Genomic DNA, 22,885 nt, shown 5'->3' with positions numbered 1-22,885 from the left:
ATCCCACGAGGCAAGTTAAACTGAGTCTCTGCGACTGACCCAAGATCACCCAGCATGCTTCCATGGACGAGTGGGAAACTGAAGCTGGGTCTCCCGAATCCTAATCCACCAGTATAGCCCCTATACCACACTGGTATGAGCAGTGTCTCAAATCTTCGATCCCTGCCCCAGCTGCTTGCATGGTGCTTCCCCTACTGGAGAGGGTGACAACGGCACCTTCTGCCCCCCCCCCTTCCATCTAGCAGAAAGGGCTACACAAGGGGTGGGGAGGAGAAAAAGAAATGGCCCCAAAGAGGTAGAACACAGTGTCACCGAGACTTTGGGTAAGCAGAGTAGGAGAGACTAGCTCCAAAACAAAGTCAACCTCCCTCCACATTCACTCGAGGTAGAAACACAGCTAGCTTCCACCCTGCAGGTTCATCCCTGGCATGTGAGCAAAGCCACCCTCTATCCCACTCTGCAACTGTACTAGCTTATGTTAGTCTTAGATGTGAAAACAGGAGTTGGCCTCGTCTCTGCTGAACCTGGAACAGTGTCACACAACAACTGATTTTACTGGGTATTTTTTAAAAGTTTGCTTTTAATCAAATGAAGAAATTCAAAAGGTTTCTGAAAAGGAAAAAGGAATCTTTGAAAAATCCAGCCCAAGCCAAAAAACACCCCCAAAATTACACATGTTCAAAAACAAAAAGCGAAAGGAGTTAGAGCAAAGGGAGAAGAGAAGGGTAGGGGGGTACGAGAAGCTAGAGAAACTGGGGCGAAGAAGGGGGGAAAGAAAAATAGGAAAAAAGACAACTAGACAATCTTCCAAAAGTTTAAAACAAAACTCAACCAATGTGACGGAAGATGGTGAAAATGGGGTGGTGCATTTTTCTAAGTTTACCTGTAAAGAACTGAGGACAGAGGGAGAAAAAATAAATTAAAATACTGATCATGACAACTCCAGAACACAATAGGGAATGGAGGAGGTTGCAATCTTCTTGTGTTGTACTGATTTGATTCCACAACTATTTGCTTATTGCCTTGATTTGATTCTCTCAGCTTTGCGGTGCCACTTCCAGATGGGATTTAATGACAAAAAAGTCTATTACATTCTCCGCTGCATAGGAAAAAGTCTCTGCACTGGTAGGAAACGAGTGAAGGCAGGTTTGGCTTCGCTTTCCCCCCTCAGGCTGGTTTTTTGTTCGGCTGGAAAGGTGGCATCTCTCGTGCGCTCTTTTGGAGCCAGGTCATAGCTCGGAAGAGGAAAAAACTGAGACAGCGTTAGTTTTTCTTCCCCCCCGAGGAGCACAATGTAGAAGACAAAAGTGCACACAGAACCACCTGGATTTTTAATCTTCAGAGAAAACCCTCTGTTAAACTCATTATAAAAAGTAGAAAACCATATTTTTCTCCTTAAAACATTTTGTCCTAAACATTATTTACAACTTGTAGCTTCTGTACAAAATCATATTCCACATATATACACAAAGGAGCTATCTGCTCTCACTGTACCGCTGATTTCTAAGAGGTCTGCCAAGTGCAATCTAGCTGAGATTCTGCCTCTGGGAAGTTATCATTGCAGTTTAGAGAGGGGTCCCCACTGCAGTCTGGGCAGGAAATGCTCTTAGTTTCCTGAACACTTGTGAGGGGTACAGGCACAACACTGTATGAAAAGGCAGTAATTAAATGCACATCTAGCCATTTAATGACAGACCTCCGTGCTTCCCCCCAACCTTTCTCCCAGCAATTCCTGACCAAAGGACGGGGCTTTTGCAGCCGTATTTCTCATGCATCTTAACAGGACGGGAAGGAAAAAAAAGATGGTTGTAAACTGATGAGCCATTGCTGCAAAAATATTCCCCACACCCTTCCCAATCCCCAAAACCCCAATCATTAGGACCAAGCTCTCTGCTCTTCTCCATATCCGATGGTCCTAGGTGCCATCCAGGGTCCATGGATCTTACCCTCTTCTATCCGTGCGTGGTGTGGACAGCGGGAGAGGCGGCAGAGCTAGGCTCCGGCATGCCCACGGCAGCCCAATGAATCTGGTGTTATATATACAGACATATGTACATGTTAAAAACAGGGTGGGGCAAGGAAGTGGATTTTAGACTTTCAAAAATTGGCCAGGACCGCCAAGCTCTGCTTGCAGTCAATCTTGGTGGCGTCGGGGCTAGTATACACAAGGGACAGAGCCGCGAGGAAGGCTTGGCACTCCTCCTCGCTCTCGAAGGCCAGCTCTGACACAACGTAGGAGACGAGAAGCACCGGGCGAAAACTGAGGGAGATAAAGAGAGACACTGGTGAATGGGAAAAGGCAGCAGATGAAAAACAGGCTAAGACGACAAGCAGAATATGGACCCCTAGCATGCTATCCGCTACCTCCTCTAGTGGCCTTGGCATTGTAATGAAGCCGTGAGAACTTTTTTTGGAGGGGTGGTAGTGTCCCTAGTCCTTAATGGTCAAGGTGATCCGAAAGGGGACTTGGGCAATGTTACACTAGAGGTGGTGCTTCATTTTAAAAAAAATGTGATGCAGGGGTTCAGTTACATCCTGCCTATCCATGACCCCCAGTTATACAGTGACACAGGCCAGGTTGTCATTCTAGGAGGCTTTCTGCAATACACACCAACTATAGTAATGAACGTGGTTCAGAGTTGCTTGGAACACACTAGCACTGGTCGTGCTTTGACAAAGCCTTGAAAACCCCTTCTCATTCCCGCTGTACATAATGAAGGGGGAAAGAAACAGTCTTATATTCAGAGACCTTGTTCAAAATACGGAATGGAGCCAGATCTTTCAAGGCCTCTGAAAGGACACTCCTCCCAGCTGCAGTTAAGCACTAAGACAATCTGTACACACAACACATGCACATATATGTCCCTCCACACACCCCGGAACCTAGTCTTTTATCCTCGGGTCTTACCCAGACATGCTAAGAACTGACCCAAGATCTTCTACAATGCAAGGCATGTGCTGTAGCCAGTCCCCAAAGGGGGGAAACGGTAAGCTAAAGGAATCAAGGGCTCAATATAAATCAAATAACAGTCTTAAACACAGAAAAATTTGCTCTTGAATCAACTTGATTCCAAAACACTAGCGGGGCTCATAGTTCAACTTCCTCCTTCCTCCCTAAGCCCAATTTGATCAGTGGAGAAAAATTTGTTATTATTCATCCCCATCTGTCTCTAAAGCTTATTGTTCCCACCCAAACTGCAAACCACTAGGGCTTTCTAACAGTTATGGGTCACAGAAACTGGTTTCTGGATTAGAAAAAAAACCACCTTTGTCTACGCTATTCCCCAACCTCCACTGAGGCTGTAAGTATGGAGACAAACAGAAGCTATAAGCCAGACCCAAGGAAGAAGGTGCACAACACAGCAACCAACACACTACTTTACTTCCACCTGGTTACGTTCCCTCTTCAAGATCCCTTCCGGTAAGTCTAAAAATGCTTCTGATTGAGGGTGGGGCTGAAAGAAGTCCCTACATACGGAATGCCCTCTTGCAGTTAATTAGGCAAATGCTGTGTATCTACACTGCATTGCTTTCAACGGAACGTGTACTCTGATGCACAATGCCCACACACACTGCAAAGAACACCCAAAAGTGTGTTTGCGTTTACAGCAATATGATGGCTGTGTTTTTACAGCAAGCTGCTTATTTCAACAACCAAATGGAATGACAGGGTATACTTTTTAAGGAGGGGGGAGGAGAGACATTAGACTTGTCTGCACTGCCTCCACCCCCTGCTCCTTCAGGAGTTAGTTATAACCAAGCAAGGAGGAGCAAACTACAGGAAAACAAGGCAAAAAATTGCACAGGTTTACTTGTTTCCCCAGGACACCATAATTTTTGCGGACGCTGCCCCTTGTTCCTTCATGTATCTTATAAGCCCTCCTGTTTATTTCCTGTATGAAAGACGTTTGTAGATGGAACCTGAGAATTAAAATTTCTGCAGAAGAATTCACTTGGAACCTTAAGCGGATTCAAATCACTTCTGACAGCCTACATCTACAACCGAGTTTCTATTTCAAACTTTAAAACTCAAATATGCCCTTGGCAAGAAAGCTGTTTCTCCACTTACCTGCAAAGGGCGAGGCCCTCTGGACTAAGGCTGTGCAAACATGTAACCCCTTTTTGCCCACCTCTATTTACAGGATCTCCTCTCCCTCCCTCCCTCCCTCCCTCGGATACAAGACAAGAGCTGGGCAGGAAAGGAGAATAGGAAAATATGCAACTGTGTCGGTACCATTCCGCCCCTCACCCCACAGGTGTTTGCTCAGGTCAGCCTCACATACGTTTTGATCATGGCTTTGAGGGCCGTTTTCCTCTCTCGCTCAGCAAACTTGTCAATGAGGTAACCAGACATGCAGGGTGCCTGACGGTAGAGGCAGAAGAAGCGGTGGTAATTGGAGAGGGCCCAGGCTGCTCGCAAGGCAAGTGCATGTGCCACACAGGGGTCTGCTTTCAGCTCTTTTGTCAAGTATGCCAGCTCTGTGGTGATGTCTGCAGGCAAAAGGAAAAGCCGTAAATAAGACAGCCCTCCCTCCTCTCATTGTAACTCTGGACTTTGCTTACACTCAACACTCATTTCGTTTGCTTAAATGTTTAATATCTTCCATTCCTGTGCTTTACATTCCTTCAGTCAAATCTGTCAACAGAATGAGGCCAAAATACAAAGGCCACACAGTAGCTTCTCCAAGATCTATCCCTTTCTGATGAGTGCAACCAAGGGGGAGAAATCTCACCCCTAAGAGCAGGAAAAGAACTAAGGTAGGTGGGCACTCCTCTCCCCATCATGGGAGAAACAGCAACCTTTTTCCTGTCTCTTAGGCTGATGGGAAAAGGAATACCCAAGCGTGACAGCAAGGCCTCCTTGTCTCAAAAAACAAAGAGGCTGGCAGGCACTGAGGGAGGGGGTGTGTGTCTCACTTCTGAATCCAAGTTACAGAAAGTACACCTTTCCCCAATGGCTAAAGAGGCTGCTAAGATACATTCTTTGAAGCAAATTTCAGAGAGATTTCAGAGAAGTGTAGTGAGAAAGAACCTCTGGCCAGGGAGAAGAGGGAGAGAATCCCTCTTCTCCCTGGCAGAGGTTCTTTCTCACTACGCTTCCTGTGAAACCTTGCAGGAAACTGACACGCGTCCTCCACCCGTCAGGCGTCTCATCTGTTTTGGCTCTAAGAAACAGACTGTTCCCACTGACAACGATTTGGCAGCGCACAAGCAGAGATGGGAGATCTGTCCAGATCTGGAATTACACTAATTTAAGTGACTCTCCCTTGACCCACACCCCCTGCTCTTACCCCCTGAATTTTTGGTGAAAATGTAGTAGAGGATGCGGTAAGCAGTGAATTCTCCAACATTTCCAGGAAGGTTCTCTGAATAGAGAGACTTGAGCTGTGTCTGGCATTGGTTGAACTCTTCGTGGTCACCCTGGGACAATGGGGAGAGGAAGAGAATCCAGCATTACTTCAAGTCCTAGTCAAGTTGCTGTAACAACAGCTTCCAGAACAAGATAAAAATGTCTTTCCAGCCCTGGTATCCTACTGTGAGGAAGCTGAATATGCTCTTGTTCCTCTAGGGAACACAAATTTGTTCTTACAAGTGAAGGTGACCCCCATGGGGTTCCAAAAAAAAACAGCCATTGTAGGCTAGTAGTTTGAGTGCTGAACTAGTACCAGGGAAACCAAGGTTCAAATTCCCCACTCAGTAACCTTGGGATACTCTCTCACCCTAACCCATCTCACAGGGATACTGTGGACAGAAAATGGAGTGGAGAAACATACATGCCAACCTGAGCAATTTCTTAAAAAGAAAACAGGACATATGAAGGGAGTCTTTAGTTTTATGTACATTATGGAAGTGGCACTTTTCATAACTCAAAAGCTGGAGGTATTCTGTAATGTTACCACCCACAATTCCCTGTCGCAAAGAGGATCCCATAATTCTGTAATCCTAGTTCTGCTGCACTCGGTACTAGAGGTCCCTACTGCCTGATTGGACTTTTTTTTTAAATTTTGGAAGCCACCTCAAGTCTCAGTGAAAAAGGTAGGGTATAAGTGAAGCAAATAAACAAAATAAACATTAAATAAAATAACTAGCTAGGTACAGCTAATTGCACATACAATGAATTAAAAAAAATTAGCTCAGGTTTTCTTTAAGCAAAACTAATTCAGCAGGGTGAGGGCAGGTGCAAAGCAGTAAGTGCAAAAGATGTATGAAAACTGCCTAAGTCATACACGTATCTCCACCAAGACACTAAGCATTTCCAAACATCTACACAGCCAATTCTAAAAATATACATTTTCCCTTTAAGGGAGTATGCAAAGAAGAACCCAAGAGCATCAACTCTGAAGATACTTCATTGCATCCAATAAGCTCAGATTGGTCCTCTTTGCTTGCTCTTGCCAAGTGCTAGCTGGGAAGAGTTAGTGATCCCCAGCTAACCTCCTCCTACCTTTTCCAGTGCTATCCTGGCATGGGTTTCGTACACTTCCACAGTAAATTCTGTACGGATTCCTTGAACCTAAACAGGAGAAGAAACGGAGTTATCTAAACAGTGGATCAACTCCCTTTTGATTTCCTGAGCGGAAGAGAGGAGAAAACACTGCGAATATTCATGATGAATATTCAGATTCAGAATATGACATGAAGAAATTACATGTCAGCCTTTTCAACAAAGAGGCAGAGAAACAGGAATGATGCTTGCAGTATAGTTTCATTCTGAACACCAAAGGAAAAATATCCCTAACCACAACCAGCAAGCCTGCCAAGTTTTGAATACACATGGGACTGCAGAACTCTACATCAGTTACATGGGAAGATTACATCAATGGCCTCTCACCTCTGGAACTTCCACATGGTCTGGCACCCAATTGCTCTTGTAAATGGCTTCTTTTAATATTTAAGGAAAGGAAGGGAACAGCCTGCGCCAGACGAGTGACAGGAGAAACAAGCACCAGTTCATCAGTACTCCACCTATGTTATGTCAAAGCCACCCAACTTGTAGAGTTACATGCCAGCTGATGAGAGCAGGCAAAGCAGGTGGCCAGTGGGAACTGGGAAATAGCATTCTCGTGCATCACAGGAGTACAGGACTATGTCATCACTCTTGCTGTTGCCCAAGTAGTCTCCTTATCGAGAACCGAGGAACCTTACTATTATATCGCTCTGCTCTAAAAATAGCGCAGTAAGAAAAATTTTGTTGTACGGAATTTGAGTTGACTGCTGTGGCCTGTCTAAACTGTGCCAATCAAGTCTCTGTGTATTTCACGTACTTTGCATTGTTTATTGCTGCGAGGATCTATGCAGGCACTAAAAACCCACAGGCCTCACTCCTTATTGCCCACTCAAAAAAGAAAGCTGTCTCCAGAATTTGTTTTCTAGCACCAATCTTAGCAGGCCCCAACTCCTCTGCTATAGAATCCAGGAACACCAACTCTCAACTCCCTACCTAAATGTGTCGCATTTGCAAGCTCTGTCTGCAGAAGCAAAGCTAATCAGGATTGCCTTCCACAGCCACAGCAATCCTCCGCAATCATCAACTCCCGTCCCAGCCTCCAATGTCCCAACAGGCTTACTTACTGTGAGGTCTTGCCGGATGGATTTCATCTGCTCACAAGCATAGGCATAATCTTGCTTCTCTTTCCAGTGGGCTTTCACCATGGACAAAGATTTTTTAAGCACCTTGGAGAAACCGAAGCAAAAGGCAAGTAAGAGACCAACCCAATGAACATAAAATGGTAGTGATCTTGGAAGTTCACTGATCCATCCAGGAGCAAGACCAGAAAAGCAGTGGCTTAGTGGCAGGGCGCCTGCTTGGCATGCAGAAGATCCCAGGTTCACTCCCTGGCCTCTCCATTAAGAATCAGGTAGGCGGTGATGTGAAAGACCTCCTGGAGTGCCACTACCAGTTTGTGCAGATGGACTGACTTTGATGGAGCAATGATCTGATTCAATATAAGCTTCGTGTGTTCAAGACTGAAACCAGCTAAGAGAGAACTGTGGCAGACAGATAAATCATAGTCTGGATTATAGGGGTAGAAAAGAGCAAGAGTCCAGTAGCACCTATAAGACTAACAAAATTTGTGGTACAGTATGAGCTTTCGCGATCCACAACTCACTTCTTCAGATAGTGGGTTATAGTGGACTGACAAGCATCCATGAGATCACGGACACCGATTTTGAATGAGCTTTTATGGCTGGTGGAGCAGTCATGCTCCCTTCCACACCCAAGACGGTTTGCCCTAACAGTCTGACTCTCCTCCTCTGCCCACTTTCCTCCTCCACCATGTTAGATCTGTACGTTTAGCCTACTGCTTAGTTGCCATGTTGTGTGATAGACCCAACTCTGGCTGCAGGACAGGTCCAAGTCTGTCCATACTGCTCTAAATTTAAACAGCCTCCCTGACGTGTGCTGGCCTGATCATCATCATAATCATACACTGTACTGTGCAATTTAATCTCTAATTTGTGGCTCAGCTCAAATTATGCTATCTGCTACACGTGCATTTATTATCTATTTCCTGTTTTTCAACTGTCTCTCGGCTGTATAATGCATTACACTGCAATCCATGCAGACTGATATCATGTATGGATGACAGTGCTTGGCTGCAGGGGAACAGGGGAATACATGATGACCGTACACTTTAAATGATCCCCCCCCGCCCCCGCTTTCCCACAGAGTAACCCAGGACTAGATGGTATAATTTACCATTAGGGAAAACAGCTCACGGCTAAGTATTAGCTCCAGTCTGTGAAGTCTTTAAAATTAAGCCCAGGTCTCTTAATAGCTCTCCTGGTGTCTTCTTAGTGTTTGATATGCTTCTATAGGCATCACTCCAGTGGACAGCTCATAGGACCCAGAACTGTGAACATTCGGCACACTGTCCACCCCCTCCCCCCCGTCACTTTGTAATCTCAAAAGCCATCTCTACCCTACAAAGTCTCATTCACACAACAGCCAAACAGACCCTGCAGCATGTCAAGATGCTACAGTGAATCTCTACTATTGAGGCAAAATGTGAACTTCCAATAGAAGCTACATTATCTTTGAAAAAAGCACGCCCTGGAATGAGATGTGAATTCTGACTTTCTCGTGATACCTATATAGTACTCTCAGCAGGGTCTCCCTTCCCATCCTGCAAGACCTAAATATAGAAAGGCAGAATACAGAACAAGAGGCAGTTCTTCACAGAATGCAGCTTCAGGGGCCTCACCGGGACAGGCCGGACAGTAGATGGGTCTGGCGCACAAGTAAGGCGAAGGTAATGTTTGGTGATCTCCTGACAGGTGCCCACAATTTTCAGCTCATTCCAGTCGAGGCCATCTGAGCCAGTGGTATCCAAGCTGTTGATCTGCAGGATGAGGGGCTCCAGGCGCAGCTTCTTTGAGTGGCCTCCATGCTGGAAACGGGCTGCCCGCCGCTCCTTTTTAAACTCCTTTTCGGGATCTTCGTAGTCCATGGCATTGCGTTTCCGGCTGCGCTTCGAAAGGCCCTGGTCATGCCTGCAAAACACCAGACAGCAAGGATTGCTTGAGTAGTAAAGAAAAAGCCCTGGGTGCAAACTAGACCTAGTTCCTCTGAAGACCAAAGAAAACCTGATTGTTCCTCACAGCCACTTCCTCTCTAATAATCCTTCCCTCTACAGCCAACGATCCCAAATTCTAACCACCTGTGCTCCATGCCGTGACAGGGAAGGGAGCGTCATGCCCAACTCTAATCCATGAAAGAACTGGCAAAGACCTCCCCTCCCCACCGCCCCCGCCATCAAGGCATCCCTTGGCATGAAGTATATGCACCTTTTACTACCAGAGCTCCTTTCCCCACCCAACATACCTTTTCCCTCGCTGGACTCTCATCCGACCTCTGTCCAAGTGGCCCCCACGACCCCGGTTTCTCTGGGTATTTCTACGGGTTCCAAACCGACACTCATTTTCTGAGAAGGAACTGTCAGAATCTGAATCGCTATATATATAAGAGAGAGAGAGAGGGAGAGGGAGAGGGAGAGGGAGAGGGAGAGGGAGAGGGAGAGGGAGAGGGAGAGAGATCAACTTTAATCCGTCTGCCCTTAACAAGCACTGTAATTTAACTCCACCTGGACACAAGCAAGTAGGATTTTCACTGAAGTGGCAAAGGAATACTTGCCCCACTTATTCGTATAAGGCTGTTTTTGACCCCCAGGGTGGCGTCCCAGAATATAATCTGTCTGGCCAAACATCTAGGCTTCCATCTTTTCCCTTTTAAATTAAGCATCTAGCACCACTGCTTCTATTCAGCTCTTGCACTCTTCCTTCCGTATTTCTCTCAGCAATCCTTAATGATGTGATACTTAACAGCAGACAGCCCAAGGCAACTACTGCAATCCTCCAAGGCTCACCTCCTCCGAAAGTGGCGGCTGGGTGACCGGGATGAAGACCTGGACCTGGAGCGCGAGTCAACGCTTGAGGATGAGCTGTTGTCCTTCATGAAGACGTTGCGGTTCCCAAACTTGTTTGGGAAGCCGTTCCCACGTGCACGGCCAGCCCCAGCTCCCCCACTGCCTCCCCCTCGCTGGGGCTGAGAGTTGCCACCACCACTGCCTCGTTGCTGCTGCTGGGAAAGGCTGGACTGTATGGGAGGCCGAGGCGAGTGAAGAGAGGATACCTCCCAGCGCTGCTGTTTTTTCTTAGGGCTGTCGGCCATGTTGTCCCGGCCCAGCCTGCAAGGAGAATATGAACACTTAAGTCTGCTGGTCACTATCGAAGATTCCTTACCAAGGATCAAGGTCCTATTTGTCTCTCAGGAAAAAAACCCCCACAGGATTCAATGCTCCCACCCTTCCTCTCCTCAAATCTCCCTCCCACTCAGAACTCAGTCACAGGCTGATCCCCATACTCCATCCAGCAACCCAACAAGCCTGACTATGTGGGCTTGTGCCCACACTTCGTCCATAATGAATCTCTCCCATCAACTATTCCTCCACCGTGACGACCTGACTCACTTCCTCAGCCCCACAGCCACTCACCCCGGAAGAGGCTCCCGGCTCCAGTCGATCGTATAGGCGGTGCCGTCCTGTAACCTGGCTTGCAGCACTTCCTTGAGGAGCTTCTCGGTGCGGTCTTTGTCCTCCTCTGACTCGCAGGCTGTGAAGCAGCGCTGAACGTACTCTTTCATGTCCTGTGGCCAGTCTTCTGGCTTACTTGCAGAAGAACTGCAGGGAGGAATGAGTCAGTTTCCCAAGCTCCAGGAGTATTTTCACTGAACTTATCTGGACCACAAGCTGCGGAAACTTTTGCCCTGAGATCAGAGCGGGGTGGCAGAATAAAAAATAAAGGCTCTAGGAGGAATACTACCCTAGAGGGAGTCAACTGTGCCAAGCTGATAAACAAGGCAGCAATTGGCATTCAGCAGGAGACATCCTCCCTGAAACACTATCATGTGCCATCCAAGTTTTCTTGAAGAGCTCCACAGATGGAAACTCCACCACCAACACCAAGGCATCTCGTTCCAATTCAAGCTGCAATTTTTGGAAGTCTGTTCTCCATTGTTTAAATAAGCTGCCTCTTACTTATCAACTGCAACCTGTGCCGCTTGCTAGACTCAGCTTATACTCCAGTACTTAGACACAGAGACCCGACTAGAATGTCAGAATGCAACAGAGCCCCCACTCAATCTCCCATACAATATTACGTAGGATTTTATAGAGGCTGGGGAGCTAGTCCCGCCCCATGATGGCATCTCTCCTCCTGCCACCAGCCACTTATCAGCCAAATGAATCTTTTTATTGCAACCTGTGTGGAGTGCACATGCTGGAAGGAAGCACCAGACATACTGTGTGAGAGGGGGACATGAAGAAAGCCAGAAGGAAACACTACACTCATGCTTCCTTCCTAGCCGCAGACCACACTGTTAAGTAGGGCTTATGGAAACCATGTGAGGAGTGAAATGCAGCTTGTAACCCAGCAGTGACCATCTCTCCCTTGCACTGCCCACATATTTGTCTTCAGAACCATGAGGGCTCGAAAACCTCCCCAAAATGAGACGCTTGGGGCTATGAGGCACATGGAGGCCCCATTTACCCTGGAAAATGGGATGGTGTTCAAAACCCAAATCCCAGCCAAATAAAATCTACAACTTACCTACCCTCACTTCCCTTCATGAACTGGCCAAGTGCCACATAAAGCAAAACTCGGAGAAAATCAACACCCACCTGTGATTGTGGCGTTTCTCAGAATTCTGCTGGGAGCCAAAGTTGCTGTGCTGCTGCTGCTGCTGCTCTGAGGGGTTGAAGTTCTGGTTTGTTACCACAAAGGGGCGTTTAGGGAGATTGAATTTCAGGCCCCCAGACCCAGGTGCTTCTGTTGGGAAGAGAACAACGGCAACGCAAGTTAGCTTTCAGTCCCCCCACATGAAAGAACTTCTAGCACCACAAAAGAAGAAATCAGTTACTGTAACCACAGACTCAACTTTTGTGGAATGTGAGGTTGAAGATTAACCACAGCAGATAATGCCTTTGCTCAATGCATTTGGATCGGTTGCAAAAGACACTCCTGCAGTCTGCCACAAAAAAAGTCAACACCACATGCAAGATTATCTCAGTAAAAGCTAGACAGAGCAATTATTTTATTCTAACAATTCAGAAATGTAACACACATTCCAGCTTAGCCACTCACAAAACAGCATTTTATAAGAAAACAGAAGATGGCTCACCGATATCAGGATGTACCTTGCACCACCATTGTATATTTAAAACAAAAGACAGAGGGAACAACACATTTGGGTTGGGGTTGGGAACCAGAGAGACTCTCTCACTTTGAGCTCCACAGAGGCAACGGACATCCGCTTTGCACTCACAGGACAGCAAAAAAGAACAGTAGGCAGCATAAACACTTTGTAGCAACCCCTCCTCCCCCAGCCAAGGACACCAAGACAGCCAAGCTGAGCAACCCCTCAAAAGCACTTCCTCCCAGTGTTGCTAACAGGTTTTTTTAAAGCAAGAAAGCACACATGCGCGCGCACCACACAGACACCATCCTCCCCAAATGCTTTCAATGCTGGCTATCAAAATTAAATTTGCAGTTGCCACTTGCGAACTGGCACTTCTAGCGGTGAGACCCTGGTAAAATATAAATTAAAAACCAAGACAAACTGTACTGAAATCTTGAAACAAAGTAACAAAAATTCAGCCCAGTAAAAATTAACTGCTGAAAAATACTGCTTCCAGTCTTGCTAGAGAAAACTGAAAGCAGTTTTGCACCATGCCAATAATTTGCATAAAGAGCCAATAAGACGACCTCCCCTTTCCATCTCTGCTTTTCCTCAATGACCAAGATGGTGGACCCACAGCACCCCCTGTCCCCTCTAGCCTTCCTCCCCTAGACCACAGCAGCTTACGTTTCATGCGATTCCACAGCTGCTGCCCTTTCTTGGGCTTAGTCCCATCCTGGTAAGAATGCTGTTGCTGGTTGTAGGAGGCACTTGACTGGTTTGGTTGGGAGTGTGGCCCTCCAGAAGGCCCACCCTGCTGCTGCCCTCCAGAGGCCATGGGGTGATTGCCATGTTGTGAGGGGTGGCTGGCATGTTGCATGGGTGGCTGTGGAGGGTTGGGGACTGACATCTGCTGCTGCTGGCTTGCATACGACATCCCTCCATCTTCCATGCCAGGGACAGGAGGCTGAGAGAGAGTGAGGGAAAGCCATCACACCAACTTTGCAAACTACTCCTTTCAAGTGGAAATACAAAGGGGCCAGGGCTTAGCCAGAATTCTAGAGCCTCAGGCTCCACCTATAGTTTCATTTCTTCGCCCAGAAATCTAGAACCCCATCCCATCTCCCTGCCTTACGACCCCAAGAATATCCATCTCCAACGCCACCTGCTGCCCATTCCCCACTTCAGGGCAGCCTGCCGGGTATTGACCAGAGCCTGGGCCTTCTCCACTGTGGTTCCCACACTATGAAGTGGGCTTCACAAAGAGGTGAGGGAAGCCCTCCATTGGACATCTTGAGGAGGTGCTGCAAGGCTTGCTTGATCACCAGAGCTTTTGAGGGGTACGAATGCAGCAGGCATTTTTTAAGGGAGGGGAGGGAGGGATTGGGGGTTATATTAGGTTTTAATTTGTACTGTTTGTAATTATTTGTAAACCAGTGTGAGCGGAGAGGAAGGACGGGTATATTTTAATAAATAAAAAAATCCTGCACCCTTAAGAAGCCAAAGTACACGGCATGCAATTCAATTGCATGGTACGAAATACAGCCGGTTTTGCCCAATCACCTAGACTGGGGTGTGTGTGTGTGCCTGGAAACAATATGCGGTAAACAGGAAGGCAGGCTTGGATGGATGACATAAGATAGCAAAATCAAGCTAGCGCCCTCTTGCTTAAGACTGGCACACGCTCTTCCCAGAAAATTCATTTATTGCGTCAGAGAAAGGATGAGAAACAAAGAGTAACCTGTGCCCTTCCTTAGAATTAGCTTTTAATGGTCAAGGTGAAGATGGAACTGGGGATATTGAATAAGGTGGATGTGTTTTCTCTAATTATTGCTTTTGTCTTTCATGGCAAAAGAAAAAAGGAAATCAAGTTGCATCTTTAAGACAATATTCACTTTGTCAAATGCATATGGTGTGAACTCTGACTCACAAAAGTTTATACTGGAATAAGTTTGGTTAGCATTAAAGGTGCTACTTGACATCTGTTTTATTCTTCTGTCACAGACTAACATGGCAACCTCTGGCAAAGTGAAGCTAAATAAAAGCCACATGTCCATTACCTGGTTCATGTTCCCTTGGTGTTGTCCAGGAGCTGGGGGCTGTTGGGGTGCTGTAGAAGAGTAAGAGCCTGGGACCCCATATTGTCCAGGAGAGTGGTATCCAGGGTAGACATTCTAGGGAGGGTAGGTAAGCCACGGAACCGTAAGCAAAGCAAGGCATACCACAGCCCAATGGGCAAATTTTAAAATTAACTTTTAATTTTCCCCTTCTAAAGATATAATTTCATAATTAACAGTGATGGCCAAAATATTATTTTACTGAAAGCTGCTTTGTGGCACCACTGCACAGATTACAGTGTTTCTGTTTCCAGCTTTTTGACATCTCTGCTTGATTATTTTTGTATTTATTCTAGTTTCTCATAGGCAGAAGGAATGTGCTGGAGCTATCTGCATCATCAAGTCATATTTCATTTGGATTACTTGGTAAATCTGGAGGGACCATGGCTCATTAGCAGAACATTCTGCTTGGCATGCAGAAGGACCCAGGTTCAATCCCCAGCATTTCCAGTTAAGGATCCTGCCAAGAAGATAGTTTTTAATCCCTCCGTGACCTATAACTCTAGAATCTTTGCTCTAGATCCCTGCAGAATAAAAGAGGCAACTACAGAGCATGTCACAAAGAGGTGTTCAGAAACATGGCTCTGCAATGTATGGCTCCAAAGTCAGTAAAGAACCAAACATGGCTCTTTAAAGAAGTATAGTAGAGGGGATAGGCAGGGGCGGCTCCAGCGTCGCTTGCACCTGAAGCAGCTTAACGCTGCTGCTGTGTGTGTGCGCATGCGCGCCAAACTGATGACGTCACTGTGTGTGACATCATCACACAGGGCTGGGGCACGCGGGGGGGGGGGCTTACAGCCCTCCCGTTCAGTTACTCTGCGGGCCAGGTGCAGCCGGCCACCCTGGTCGCTGGCTGCGCCTGGCCCGCAGAGCAACTGAACAGGAGGCTGCCCACTCAGCTGCCCCATGCTACCACCACCACCATGCACTCCTGGCCAGGCGCAGCAGCTGCGGGCCAGGTGCGGCGGGTGGCTGGGGTGGCCCGCGGTGGCGTGCATCCTCCCAGCCCTGTGGCTCAGATGCTCTGCGTGCCGCCATGGCTGCCTGCCAAGCCTGGCCCGCAGCTGCTGCGCCCTGGCCAGGAGCGCGTGCCGGTGGTGGCAGCAGCACAGAGCAACTGAGCTCCATGGCGCGCGCCGCCGGCCCCAGCCACCTCCAGCGCGTTGGCGCCCGAGGCAGCTGCCGGGCCAGCTTCAATGGGTGGGCCAGCCCTGGGGATAGGTGGGACGCAGGAATAACCAGTATGTGAAGGAAATGGCAAGCAAAGATTTTGTGTGCATCACTTTCCTATTGAAGAACTCAGTAGGATGCTTTATAAGTTATCGTCCATGTTAAGTTTAATATTTTCAGTTATTCAAATAATCTTGCTTATATTGCCAATTTTCGAATTTCTTGCTCTGAATTCTGACATTGTTTGGATCTACAATTATGAATGCACAACTGATCCCTGCTGTGCATTCAGAAGGCAGAGGCACTAAGGAGTTAGTCAGCCACTGCTACTCACCATAGGGTAGTAGTAATTGTAGGGGTAGAGGTAGCTGCTGTACTGCTGCTGATACCACTGGTAGTATTGCTGCTGCTGCTGCTGCTGCTGCTGCAGGGATTCACCTTGCTGGGCTGCATACTGTGAAAAAATGGAACACAAATATATTTCATCACAAAGGGATGCTCAGGAACCTACGCTTTGCCAGTGCCACATGAGATCCTAGAAGCAAGCAGGCTGCCCATCCAACAACTCTGAGATCTTACTTCAGCACGTTCACAGAGCGAGTGGCATCTGATGGTTTTGGAGTCAAGTGTCCCTATGATGTAGACCCTGAACCTCTCACAGAGCTGAGACACTGAGCTCTTTTGGACAGGAGTCCAAGTCAGTCTCCCCAAAGCAACACAGACAAGGTAACAGAATGCCAGCAGCTTTTATGCCTGCTTCCACCCACACAGCAGGTGCCTCAAAAAAAAAAGCAGCCAATAACTGAGCTCACAGCCACAGGGCTCTGCAGTGCATCTTACACCCCACGCTCCAAATAAGATGGCTTCCAAGCAGCATTTCACTCTTGCTAGTATACTGCCTACCACCCCAAAAGTTGAAAACCTCACCCAATATTATACCTGCAAAGACAGGCACTAAGAATTTTGCTCACTCTCAGATTACTGTCTAGGGTGTGCACCTCCATGCCCAGTAGCAATGATCAAGCCTTCTCACCTGTGCATTAGCCAGCCCACTAGTGGCATTTTTACTATTGCCAGAAGCAGCAGCACTGGCCTTGCTAATGCTTGCCAGCGCTTGGCGGGCTTTCTCCCATTCAGGGTTCTCGTGCATTGGGCCTTCCATGCCGTTCTCCCTGGCGCTCCCGTTACCCAGGTTGTACTGGGGAGCCCTGCAGGGGGAGGAGGAGACAAGAGGAGACAGATGTCATCTCAGTTATTACTACAAGCTCTTTTATTACCTATCATTAATATAACGCTGAATTTGTATAGCGCTTTCCAATCTTTACACCTTCCCTTGTGGACAAACCATAAGCATGCCATCATTTGGTGCATGATACAGAAATGACCACTCAAGGCCATGCAATGAGTCAGTCTGAGCAAACATGATTTGAACCCAGACCTACATTCAGCACTATAGTTTTGTTATTTGAGACAGTGAACCATCAATTTAGTTCTACCAGTGTGCAGACATATGTGACCTGCCCTGAAAACTTCCCCATTCCAACTAAAGCTTCCAAGACCGTGCAAATTACCCAACTTGATAGCCCCTGATATCCCACAGATCAAGGGGGTTAGCTTCGTATCAAATGCTCACCAGATTTTAAAGGTTCCCCCTATTCCTCATAAACACACAGTAAATTAGGCAAAGCCTGGCCAAGCCTCTTGTAACATCAGAGCTCCTGAAAAAACAGTAGGGCCCTAACAGCAGAGGGCAGAAGAGGCCAGACTCCTAAGGGTAGGATCACTCCTAAAGGTAACAGAAGTTCATTGTGACATCAGAGATGATCCAAGTCAGAGCAGTAAAGAGATCCAATGCCCAAGGCATGACAAAGTCCAAGCAACTGTGTTTAGTCTTAAATCCAGGACTGCCCTGAAATGTCCCTCCTGACAGTCCTGTGCTGCCCTGCTCTTAGATTTCAGCCTTTTTCTCAGAACTAATCAAGTCTGTTTTTTTCCATTTTCATGCCAGCTCCTTAATTCAATCATGCAATTAAGACTAAAACCTTGTAGGCCCAAAGGTTTTCCTAGGCCATCTGCTAAATCATTTTATGTTGGTCACACATGACCTAAGTTGGAGAATGCGGGGAAGGGGACAGAAAGAACCACCAGCTAGATTCACAGCTCCTTTCTTGGTCACTTTGAGGCAATTCTTACCACCCCCCATAACCTAAGTAAAGAACTATTTTGAACATATCGTGCCTAAAAAACCTTTTAGAAAAATGGTTTATTTGCTGATAAGTGAGCTTATTTTCTATCTTCCTGTGACATCAGATGCCTCCAAGCTACTATCTACCTGCCAAGAATAGTTCACTTCTTCAGCCAAATCTCTCCCCCAACTCTTTCCTTCTTAGCCTTTTGCAATGCTCACCACCCTTACCTTTAAGAATTTGCCTACAAGGAGGTGAAAGAATTTATGTCACCAAGCTTTGCTCAAACATTCCATTCCATTGATAAAACTTAATTTTTATTTGTTCCAAAGCCAACATATTTTGCTTAGGAGATAATTTTAGCTGATACAACACTTGTTTAAATGACAGTGAAGGCCTTGGGGCTGTGGGGAGAGCAGATATTACAGAGCGGTAAGCACTCCTCACCTGACCACCTCTTCATGAAAGCTGTAGCTAACTGTACAAGACTAATAGGCTAATAGTGTCAGCATTATGATGTCTCAATTTGAAATACAGATCTCAACTTCAGCAAAGGCTCAAAAAGATGCTTAGCTTTGGGTATGATCACACTTTACCTGCACCACTCTTTAAATGGTTTACTCTACCACTAGTCCTACCTTTAATCACATTCATATTTGCTCAGTGATTGAAATTTTGGTAACGTTGAAACGTGTGCCAGTCACCGCTATGGCCCAGAACATCCAACCAACTCACACACCAATCCAGACCTGAATTACTACCAACATGGTTGCATCGTCTCTAGTATATGATTACCTGAATAATGTCTCAAGTCTTTTGTTCTCAGGCACTAAGTATATCTTGATCAGACTCAACATTCAAAACACTGCTATATTTACAAGAGGCTCTCTAATATGGGATTTTCCACTCTATATCAAGTCTCACATCTCATATTACAAAAACAAAATCTCAACAACTCCTATTTGCATATCAGGACATTTATCCCCATTTCATCCCTGCCCAAACTTAAAAACCCTACAGACAAGAGGAAAAATTTCAGTCTAATTAATTTCCATTCTAGAAACTCAAGCCATTTTCTTAGATAAACTCATCTGGCAAGTATGTCATTCGACACCAAAAAATTCCTACTTTTTCAAAGTAAAGGCAGCAGTGAGAGTCTAGTCAATGTTGTGCACTATAATCAAAAAGACCTGGTTCGAATAAATTCAGCCACAAACTCAAAAGATTAAAGAAACATTGGAATTAAAATGTTTTTGGTTAGTTTTTCAGACCCAATTGTAAAGCAGTCACTATTTTGAAACCAGCATTCAGATTCGTAACAAATCTTGTGGCACTCTTGATCAAACATTCCCCCAACAAGACAGGCAGGATTTCACAACACAAAATAAAACAGAGCCCAAAGTCTCCTTTAAGAGAGACCAGAGAGCATGTGCACACACTGCCTACTCTGAATAGTTTCAGATTTTCATTACCAGACGCAAGTTTGAGCTCTCAATCTCCAATGTAACCTATTTAATTAATGTTTGAAAGGGCTAAGGTAAGTTTTTTCTTCTCTCTTTTTAGTACTGAGATTTTTTTCCACATCCAACTGTGAATCTTTTCCCTATCATAAACAGTTAAAAACTCAAGTTGCCACCTTGCTTCAGAGCACTGCCCTACCCGGATAACTGGGCAACATCTACCAAAACAAAACCCTGCATGCTTCACACCAGCCCATACCAACCCCTCCCCCCCCCACAAATAATTAAGAGGCTGCAATCACCATTCCGAGGCGCGCTGGTCACCTATATTGGTAGCCATCCCGAAAGAGCAAACTGTCAATATCAGGCGACTGCAGCACCGATGCCGGGAGGGGCTCTGAGGGGCAGCCCTCGGCACGACTTCCCTCCTGTCCTCTTCCACAGGCAAGAGCTCAAACAAAGGAAGTTAACAGGGCAAGACGCACATCACCCTCTCTGCAGGAACGCAGTGCCAACTTGTAGGAATGCCCCTTTTCAGGACCTCGGAGGCCCAGGAATCCTCAACAGCACAGGCAACGCTAGTTTTCCCTCTTGACTCCAAGAAAAGGAACCCGCACGAGGGTAGCTACACACCCCTGCTCTTCCCCCCCATCCCAGAACCTTTTTAGTCTTTGCGACCCCTTCCCCTTTTTTTTGCTATGCTACAGCCAACGCCCTTTATTGCAACACAATTCCTCTTTCTAGACAAGCCAAGGTCTGAGCACCCTCCTAAGTTTTCCGGGTAACCCTCTCAGCTAAGGGGCCCCCCACAACCAACCAACCACCCCTATGCACCCCTACCTTGTTTCCCCACTCAACCCCCTAGCCCAAGAAGCTCCTGGCTACGCTCCCTTCAGGGCCAACCTCCCGCTGGGACTGCCCTAGCCTCGCCCTACGCCTTCGGTCGGGCTATCCACTTCACACGCGGGCTTCGACCCCGGGGTCCTACTTACATCCGGGTCTCGCTACCTGCGCCCACCCCCACCCCTTCCTTTCCTCTCCCCTCAGCCTAACGAAGCAGCAGCGACTCTCGCGGCTTCAGCCTCGCGGCGACAACCACACAAAATGCCAGGCCGGTTTGGGCGTCGCAGTCGGAAACGGGCCGCCAGAACCGCCCGCTCCCAGAGGAGGCCTCTCGCTCTCCAAGATGGCGCCGGCCGACTCTCTCGCCCGCTCCGTCTGCCCGCCTCTCAGCCCGCCGCCTTCCTTCCGGTTGGCTGGGAGGGGGAAGGTGTGACGTCACAAAAGGGAACCCGCCTGGGCAGCAGCAAGCTCCGCCCACCCAGCCCCAGCGGCCCGTCAATCAAGTCGAATTGCCCCACAGCACCACCTGTTGGGCTCCGGTTGAAGCGCGCCTCCGCCACAGGAATCGCTACGTGGCCTTAGGCAAGCCGCGCTCTCCCCGCCGCTGGATTGCCAGCTCCAGGCGAGGAAATTCCTGGAGATTTGGGGGCTGACCCTGGAAAGGGCGAGGTTTAGGGAGAGGAGGAGCTTCACGGGGGGTTAATGCCCCAGATTCCACACTTCAAAGCCGCAGTTTTCTCGAGAGGAAGCGAGCACCGCTTCACTATAATGGTTAAGCGTTTGGATTGCGCATAAGCATCTTGCCGGTTCGAATCCCTCTACTGCCGTGAGCTCAGTAGGTGGCCTTTGTTAAGTCACTCTTCTCAGCCCGTTCTCAACTGATAATAACGCTGACTTCGTTCACTGCTCTGAGTGGGACACTAATCTGCGCAGAAAAGCAATATATAAGTAGAGTTATTTATTATTATTATAATCTGTGGTTTGGTGTAATACCGGGATATCTCCAGTCACCACCTGGAGGTTGGAACATTTCAGTGCGACCCTAAACAGGTCAATCCTGCTCATAGAAGTTATTCAAGCGGGGCTTACTCCCAGACGAAAGTTCTTAGGATTGCTCGGAGAATCACCCGCCCATATCCAGTCCTTGTTGCTGATTCATTATGCATGTGGATTTTATAGTTACTGCATTTATATTTTAATTATCGGTCTCCCCCTTAGGAATTTTTCGATCTGAAATGGTAATATATAACGATATTTATTTTTTTTAAAAAATCAAAATATTAAATGAATCGATCATATAATTAACTATGACAAAGTTAGTGGTTAGTAGTTATAAAGTAATACAAATAAATAATAGTTATATATTACTTATTTGAGTTTCTAAAAGTGAACCGGTTTTCCACTCTAACTTGCAGTACAAAGTATATGACGGGGAAATTCTCATAGAGAGACCATGGTATACAGCCACGCCACTCTACGCCTAAAACAAGCACGGCCAATGGCCGCTTTCCATCCTTACCGGAAGTCAAGGCTGTACCGGACACAGTCTTTTTCTATCTCTATGTATTTAAAAGGCTTATATTTAAGGCGACGAATAGACCCTCCTCTCTCTTTTCTATTGGCTAGAAGGAATGACAGACAGAGGATTTACAGCCAATGCGTAAACGCCGCTTGTTGGTAAAGGTTTGATCAGAGCGGTACGGTGGCCCAAAAAAGAGAAAAGATAAAATGGAATTAATGACAAAATGAAAATCTGTTCCTTTTAAGGCGTGGGGTGGGGGGGAACAGCTAAAAAAAATTAGACTGTAAGAATCGCATTTTAGGGCAAATAGATTTGGAGAATATTCGTACCCAGCGATTACCACCGAAAGTGTTGCAAGCATATAGGCTTGTCACCCTCCAGGTGGGGCCTGGAGATCTCCCGGAATTGCAGCTTGGTCTCCAGACTACAGATTAGTTTCCCTGGAGAAAATGGCAACTTTGGAAGGGGGACTCTCTGCCATTACAACTTGCTGAGTTCCTTTTCTTCCCCAAACTCTGCCTCTAGGCTTCGCCCCAAATCTCCAGCAATTTCCCAACCCAGAGTTAGCAGCCGTTTCGTGTGACCGGCAGAAATTCAACAGGCATATCCCACATTATGCCCTGGGATGCGTAAAGCTTGAAGGATTCTTTAACCACCTGTTGATCTGTCTTTTCTTCAACAATGAATAAATACAATCAATCTGTGCCTTCATACAGCTGGCCCTATTCACAGTAATTAAAATATTAAGGCAAACATTTTAAGTAATCGTCCAGGCCTATTAGAAACAAATGCCACCCAAAACTACAAACAATAGCTTTTTATTAGGACTTCCCCTGTTTTGTTTTGATCTGAAAATTGACACTGTTCCTTATTTATTTATTTATTCAATTTATATACCGCCCATCCCAGGG

General features: G+C 46.8%; 1 protein-coding gene across 1 annotated transcript; it reads right to left on the bottom strand.

The window, feature by feature from the left end:
• Positions 1-560: 560 nt before the first annotated feature.
• LENG8 (leukocyte receptor cluster member 8) lies at positions 561-20,808 on the bottom strand. The gene is made up of 15 exons (XM_054992791.1): positions 19,912-20,808; positions 16,997-17,171; positions 16,298-16,417; positions 14,737-14,850; positions 13,364-13,643; positions 12,180-12,327; positions 10,995-11,180; positions 10,368-10,688; positions 9,827-9,955; positions 9,207-9,495; positions 7,573-7,674; positions 6,446-6,514; positions 5,292-5,421; positions 4,284-4,491; positions 561-2,260 (listed from the first exon to the last, which is right to left on the bottom strand). Exons 1-15 carry the CDS (start codon positions 19,947-19,949, stop codon positions 2,098-2,100), a joined length of 2,472 nt encoding a protein of 823 aa, XP_054848766.1. The 5' UTR covers positions 19,950-20,808; the 3' UTR covers positions 561-2,097.
• Positions 20,809-22,885: the final 2,077 nt, after the last annotated feature.

Source organism: Eublepharis macularius, chromosome 12 (assembly GCF_028583425.1).
Source record: "Eublepharis macularius isolate TG4126 chromosome 12, MPM_Emac_v1.0, whole genome shotgun sequence".
Classification (NCBI taxonomy): domain Eukaryota; kingdom Metazoa; phylum Chordata; class Lepidosauria; order Squamata; family Eublepharidae; genus Eublepharis; species Eublepharis macularius.
The sequence above is the reverse complement of the archived record's forward strand: the minus strand, read 5'-3'. Positions and strand labels throughout refer to the sequence as shown.